The sequence below is a fragment of the Alligator sinensis genome, unplaced genomic scaffold (assembly GCF_000455745.1).
Source record: "Alligator sinensis unplaced genomic scaffold, ASM45574v1 scaffold741_1, whole genome shotgun sequence".
NCBI classification, from domain to species: domain Eukaryota; kingdom Metazoa; phylum Chordata; order Crocodylia; family Alligatoridae; genus Alligator; species Alligator sinensis.
This window is the reverse complement of record NW_005842212.1, coordinates 684,785-692,456: the sequence shown is the minus strand read 5'-3', so window position 1 is coordinate 692,456 and position 7,672 is coordinate 684,785. Positions and strand designations below refer to the sequence as shown.

The following is a 7,672-nucleotide window of genomic DNA, read 5'->3' as shown; positions in this document are numbered from 1 at the left end:
GAGTGTAAAATCTTTATGGTGGGAAGCACATTAAGTCACACATGAAAACTGCTGCAATGCAAGACATTGCTTCCTCACACGTATCTTAAACTGTATTAATTGTGATACTTAAAACTCAGGATGAATTCTTAAAACTTAATACTTAAGTATTAATAAGTATTAAGTTAAGTATTAATAATTAAGCAATTAAGTAATAACAATCAATAATAAATATATAATATATAATGATATTATTATATATAATGCATTATATATTACATATTATAATAAATGTAATGATAATAATAATAATTAATACTTAAGTATTACGTATTAATTCTTAATATTTAAAATTCAGGATGAATTCTTCAGGTCTTATTTATATGGTAAAGCTCTAACATGTGAATGTTGTGCTACAACACAGGCCCTCTTTGAAGCAGCATCATGAAGACGTGCACAACCAACTGGAAAGACACCAAACCTCCCAACAGGAACAGTTGAATGCAATGCTGTGGCACAGCACTTACTCCCTGCTCGCTATCTGGGGATGGCAGAGTATTTATCGACATGAACAGACCAAGACTTCCTGGTGCACGTAAATGCTTTGCAAGGGGGAAACGAAGAACAAGGAGACTACGTGGCTTGCCCAAAGGCAAACAGCAAGAGAGTGGAAGAACTAGGTCTCCTGACTCCTTGCACTTTGCTGGATTCCTGGCATATGAGAAAGTAGCAAGGGAGAGGAACTCCTGTCTGTTTGCTCTGAGTTAGAAAACCTTTATCAGACTTAAACTGTTCCCTCACCCTGCAGGGGCATTTCTTAAATTAAGATGCCTGACTCCCATTTCATTTCAGCGAGGCTTGGATGCCCAGCTTTTGACCATCCTGGCTGTAGTGCTTACTTTAAGGGGGGGCAGAGGGGGGTGGTGTGCAACTTGTATAACCAAAAAAACCCAAATCAAACAACCAACAAAATGCTGGACTTTTCATCAAATTAGGTCAATCTAGCAGAAGAGTTCAGGTGGCAAAGAGGCCGGAGAGGCCGGAATTGCTGCTTCGTTCCTTCCTGCAGCTGACACCACATCCAGAAACTCTTGGCTCCATGCCGTCAACCAGCATCCCTTCAGGATGACGCCGCGGGCTGTCTCCCCTGCTGTCCCCACTTACCTGGCCTCTCCTGGTGAGAAGAGCGTGCCCTCCACGTAGGTAAGCAAAGGTTGGCCAACTCAATGCCTGGTGGTGGCTAGACAGGACAAGCTGCTGAAGACTCTTCCTCCCACCTTACACAATCTCATTGCAAAGCTGACGGAGGCTTACCTGCGACCAGGGTCCTATCCTCCACTGTGCAGGGCAGAGCTCTCGATTGCAGGGCCTCCTGCCCTCCGGGCGATCGTTGTTGCAGTATTTGGTGTGAACCGAGCGATTGGTGTTGTCGTGCAGCGGTTGGATGCACCGTACAGAACGGACTTGATAGCCATTTTTTCCGCAGCTTTTGCTGCAGGGCTCCCACTCTCCTGTAACCCATCTGGTTTAAAGAAAAACAAGACGAGTGAGGCACAATCCTCACTAACATTAGTCGTGTTAAAGCTGTTTATTGAAAGAGAACTTAAAGTTTAAGTTTACCCGAAGGTTGATCTTAGTCTTGCTCAAGTAAATGAAAGCAATGAATGAAAAAAACTAATGGTTCTGAGAAGGCTAAATCAGCCATAATGCTGAAACCACCTAAAAGACCCAAATCTGAGGACTTAAGTGTCTAACTCCCATCTAATCCCTCAGGAGGAGTTAGGCACCTAAAATACGTTAAAGAAGCTGGACCCATGTGGCTAAATATGTCCAAGCAGTGTCTCCTATTCTGAAAAGAGGATGCAACATGGAGCCTTGTGTCGCGGTGCTGGCACTTCTGGCCGTTGTCGTTAGGGTTGATTTATGATGCCTTAACATCCCACGCTAGGTTACTGAACAGGAGGAATCTGTTTCATTAACTTAATATTTTAGATCCAGCAGCTTGTAGTTCATGCTATGGCAGATCTGTGTTATAAAGGACCTTGAACGAATACCCCATAAAAGTAAGTTTTGTACGTCTTTATATAAGGGAAGCTTGAACACTGAATTCCTTTGATTGTCAAGAGTTAGCCATAGTCTGACTGGTCATAAACTTTGTTTAAAATGTTACTAGGCACCAAAAACCATGGACTGAAGACGCAGAGGTTTTGCGGCCCATTTTAACTTACTTCTCCCTCCTTTCACTTCTCTCTGCTCTGTAGGCGATAACTGCCTACTTCTTTTTCACGTGGTCATATTCATTAACATAATTAGATTACACTGAAGGCAGAGCAGCATGGTATTGCATAGACTAATTAATTCAGAGAAGCCTAAGCTCTCATAAGCAATAGCTTACTTTGTCAGATGCTATGAACTAAGGCAATTGTTGCAACATTTACTTAGCTTGGACTCTGATTCTTTTCCAGAATTGATAAAAGGCAATTGAAGCCCAAAGGCTTGTCTTATCTCTCTCCCAACTATACAAGATAGCACCTTGCAAACTTAACTTTCTAACTAGGACAGTATTAATTAGGTTTTCTTTATCACTGAGATAATTTTTTTACTATAACCCTACTTTGTTTAATGTATTCTTGGTTAGAAGTTGGTCTTTTAAAGGAGTGCATGTAAAAGTTGGGACTGGAGTTCTCAGGCAGACTAAAGGACTCAAAACACATCATTCATATTGATTTTCAGGGATATTTGGGCACCTAACCCCTTTTGTTCCTTGAAGACCATTGCTATAAACTCTGTGAATATCTTCAGACAGATCCCAATTATCCCATATAATGTATATGGTCAAAACTGGAAAGCTATTTTTCATAAGCATAGCTCTGTACAAAACTGGCCACATCCTGTTACCAGGAGTATTTCCATGTAGGTGCACTCTCTTTTTTTTGGAATTAGAGGGGTGAGAATTGTGTCCTACCTTCTCATTACAGGCTCCTGTTGGGAGCATTGCTATTTCTAATCCAAAAACCAAAGCATCCGGCCACTTAGGTAAAGTAGCATCTCATGGTGACATTCTGGAAAGACCCTCAATGACCAAAATCAAAAATACCTAAGCAAATTAAGAAGGTAAGTCCCACTGGGCGTATCTACATGTGCATTAATGTGCCTTTTCTCATGCACATTAAGTGTAGTACCTCCAGTGTGAAGTACTAAATTAATGTGCGTTAGGCTGCGCTAATGCAGAGTAGCATGCTTGCACTTTTTTAGTGACATGTAATGCACAGTGGGCTACTTTACTGTGCATTAGTGTAATTTCATGGGGTTTTATATGACACTAATAGCAGTAAAATAGTTTATTGCACATTGAAGTGCATGTGCAGACATACCCACCGACTTATTCACTAGGCTATATTGGCTTCCAGTGGAACGCAAGACTAGACTTACAAAGCTATTAGCAGATAGGCATCTTATCAGCGTACAGTATCAAGCTAGCTTTTATTGAAAGCCAGTGGGACTTAGGTGCTTAATCCAGGTAAGCACTTTGCAAAGTCTTCCTGGCACCTAGCTAGCTTTGTAAATCTAGATGCTTTTGAAAAGATTATCATGGCCTGCAATTTTCCCCCGCTCTATACCATTCACCCTGGGAATCAGAGGTCACAAGTAAGGTTCTAAGCAAGTTTCAGATATTAAATACTGGCTTGCAAATATTCTCGTGCAAGGACAAGTAACTCTACCTGCAGAGTACAATACAACAGTTCTGCATTAGGTCTCTGGATACCAGCCTTGCCAGATGTATATTTTGCAGATGCTCTGAATTTAAAAGAACAATTTCCCTGCAGCTTCCCTAACAGTAGCTATTTGTAAACCTCTAAATAATTCATGCTGAAACCAACAGGGAGATAAACCACTGAAACAACTGTTGATAGCAGATGCTGAAAGAGTAGCAGTAATTCTTACAGATGAGTTTACTGCTTCACGTAGGGCGACAGTTCCACCAACCACCTAGAAGGACCATGAAAAATATGGCCTAATTTGCCAGAAGACCAAAGACAAGAGCCAAGCTGTTTGTTAGGCAATTATGAAGGCTTCAAAGCAATATATCCATTCTCTCTTAGGAGCCTTCTAAACCCCTGCAGTAATATTGTAAAAAAAAATGGAATATTAACCTCTAAACATCTTGCTCTGTTCAGCATTCACTATTGTACAAAGCACGTACGCAGCACAGTTACAATGGGATGATAATATGCAGACTCTTACAGATACATATTCCCCTCTTGATGCAAATACATAGCTCCCATTAATGGTAAAAGGAAATCCATAACGGACAGAGGAGAGGCATACTTTCTCTAGTGAATTCAGAATTAGCACTATTGCAACCCAGGCCAAGGCCCCAGTATCGCCTCTTGCTCCATGGAGGGAAGGGTGGGGCAGGCGACTAGGGTCACAAAGGAGAGAAAATAACCTTAAAATACCCTGAAACATTTTGGAAGATGCTTTGAATGTGCCCATCTCTCTTGGATCCAGAGTCTGGTCCGCTCTGAGATACCGTTTCCGCACTGGGCTCACCGCCGGGAAGATTAGAGAGAGGAAGTGGTTTCTTTCCACAGGGAAGCAAAGCTTGAAGCTGAGGCTTAGATATAGAGCTGATCAAACTACATTTTGCTGACAAAGTAATATCTTAATAGAGTTGTAACAGAAATCACAGCTCACTGTGAGCAGAAGTGACATTTCCCCTCATGTCATGGCCGAAGACAACATAACCACTGTAAAACTGAGTGCTGCAACGCTCGGATTATAAAGAAAGGGGCTCTGTAAATAAACTAGCTATCCCGAGGGCATTTTTGGAAATACTCCTTTAAATCCTGCAGCTAAAAATGAGCTGATGGGAGGATATTCAGTTATAAAATATCTTGACTGAAATGGCTATTTCCTTCACAGATTCATAGACATCAGGGCTGGAAGGGACCTCGGAAGATCATCGGGTCCAGTCCCCTGCCCCTGGGGCGGGAAGTCAGCTGGGGTCAAAGGGTCCCAGCGAGATAAACGGCCAAATGTTTCTTAAAAGAGTCCAGGGTAGGTGCTTGCACCACCTCCGGGGGGGAGTCTTGCTGATGTTCGGATAGTCGCCTGTTAATGCTAAAATGACGGGCGATGCTAGGATCAGGTAGCACAGAGAAATAAGACACTGGGACAGAGATTAGAAACGTGGGGAGAAAACAGAGACATTCATCCTGGAAAAGTCCAAGAAAATGCAACTGGAGAAGAGCCATCTGAAGCACAAACACCGTCAGAGAGGAAAGCTGGGAAGCAGCATTGTGGAAATAGCTCAAGATGAGACAGAACAACACATCGGACCTAGCTACTTGAGAAAATTTTACCCAAAGGCCCTTATGTCCCGTTTTCAAACATAGCTCAAGGGAGTTGGGCTCAGATGAATTTGGTGTCTAAATACTTTGGGGGATTTGCATCTTGGGCAGTTAAAATGGGATTGAAGTACACTTGAAACTACCTACCATTGGCAATAAGACCCGTCTGGAAACCCCCACCATGACTGCACCTAAAATATAGCATTCGACTTGGGGCACAACTTCCCAAGGGCTGTAGAGACAAACTGGAGGGAGCTTAGTCAGAGAGCAACAAAAGTGACCAGGACCTGGTGGGAATCTGAGACTAGTTATACGTTGACTGGTACACGTGATAACAGACTATACGTATTTACAGATCACAGTCTCTGAAGATGAAGCAGCTGCATTTAATGCGGATGGCAGGTACAACCTGGCAGAACGGGATTTAATTTAAACAAAATAAATTTAGGGCATTTTTCAATCTACACTTGAGAGGTGCGGCACCGGAGAGCAGCTTTGCTAAGGACTCCTGTTGTTAGGGACACTTCAAAACTTCGCCTGCACCAAGCAGGAGAAAATATGCTGCAGGGAGGCATCCTGCGGGGACCTGAAGATGGACGGATATCCTTGTATAGCAATTTCCTCTGCAAACGCCTGTGATTTTATGAGCTGGCCCAGAGGAACACAGCAAGCTCCTCAAAGCACAAGGTCATTTTGTCTAAAGTGATTTCTGGGACAAAGATGCTCCAGGGATCGTGCGAGGGAGCAGAACCTCACAGCGTTGGTTTTTTTCTGCTTCCCTTAATCCTGCCTGTAGTGCTCAATGCTAAGGATGCCTCTCCAAGATTTGCCTTTCCGTGACTGAGGGGGAGGAGGTCAGGCTGGTGTGACCTGTTTGGAAAATATTCTGTTTGGAAAGACCCGACATGAATCCATGCCCACCCAGGACAAGGTCAATCCTTGGTGCTTCCAAGGCCAAATTATAAACCGGCGGAGTAAAACTAATCTAATTAAAGAGGATCCCTAACCAAACCCCTGCATCACAGGATTGCCAGACCCTGCGGGTGAGGACCCAGACCCAGATCTAAATTTTGAAGCTGACCATTTTTCCATAGCGGGCTATGGCAATACTCCAAAATCAGGCACACCCCAATTCAGAGTCTTTAAAACTTGTGTCAGGATGCTGTGGCTCAAATATGTTTCCTTTTTTGCATCCTTGTGACAAGGTATTTAGCTGAATTCAAAGATTCATTGGAAACTGCCAGGCTGCGCTGTGAGCCCTTCTGCTACGGCCTTAACCTTTGGGCTGTCAACCACGTGCCTTAGCACCCACACCATCCCAGCCCTGGCTCATGTACATCTGTAACTGCCATTTATTTTAATTCATAGTTTTGCTAGCCAGAGGGGCGTTTGTAACTAAGTAATAGAAGACTTCTGCCTTCTCCAGAGACCCATCATTATTATTACTAGGTCATTGCTTCAATTCTGGTAAATATATTAAGCCCTGATCTTTGCTGTGTTCATGTAGCACAGTTCTTGGCTTCTCCATCTCTTCGCTTTTCCCGTGGCAGGGTTTATGAAATATTGGCTGGTACTCTTTAGTTATTTATGACATTTTCTGGAATCTAGACTTGGTTCCCAGAGATAAAAGCTGTAGATCAACTTACTCCTTATGTGTTGCGGTAGCAACAGGGGCAATATGTGAGTCCTACATGTGACAGGGTTAACTTGCTGCCAGTCAAAAAAGCACCTGTAAAATGTGAATAAATATATCCATAACAATCCACTATGTAAAACATGGAAGCGTGAATAACAACCCCTTACCCTGTGGTGCTGGGAATGGAATAAAAGTCAGTAGAAATGTTTCAAACAGTTAGTTGCACGAGCCAACTATTTTCCCCATGTTTTCATCTTAAAAAATATGCTGAGAGCTTTCCTGGTGTTTGCACTAGAGTAAGGGATGACATTTGTTCCCAAAATACCTCTCTATCCATTTTGGTTTTAGATGCTTAAATTCATACTTCATAATTTGAACTTCATACTTTGAAAACCAATATAATTTCTATCTAATTTCACTCTTGATTTTGATTTCCAAGAGATGGGGACAAGCACAAGTGCCTGGATCACTGCAGCGGTATTTTTCCAATTCAACCTATTTCAGAACCATTGTTCCTAGCAACAGCATTTCGCTAAGCAATGCGTTAGCAATGATATCACATCACTGCGTATAAAGAAGGATGAGGGCCCAGCGTCAGCGGGGGGAAGGTGCTTGGGGATAAGCCGAACGCGCTGAGTTCCAGTCTACTACAACTGTGAGCAGCTGGCTCTGGGCTGTGAACAATTCGGATGGACGGCAGTGC

At 42.8% G+C, this 7,672-nt stretch overlaps 1 protein-coding gene across 1 annotated transcript in view; it reads right to left on the bottom strand.

Moving 5' to 3' along the window:
* The window catches only part of ADAMTS2 (ADAM metallopeptidase with thrombospondin type 1 motif 2), a 236,872-nt gene that overhangs the window by 6,464 nt on the left and 222,736 nt on the right, over positions 1–7,672 (bottom strand). The window contains exons 20-22 of the mRNA XM_014521388.2: positions 5,654–5,661; positions 5,316–5,322; positions 1,294–1,501 (exon numbers count right to left, since the gene is read on the bottom strand). Of these exons, the coding sequence (XP_014376874.2) occupies positions 1,294–1,501; positions 5,316–5,322; positions 5,654–5,661 (223 nt within the window). The remainder of the gene's footprint in view (positions 1–1,293; positions 1,502–5,315; positions 5,323–5,653; positions 5,662–7,672) is intronic.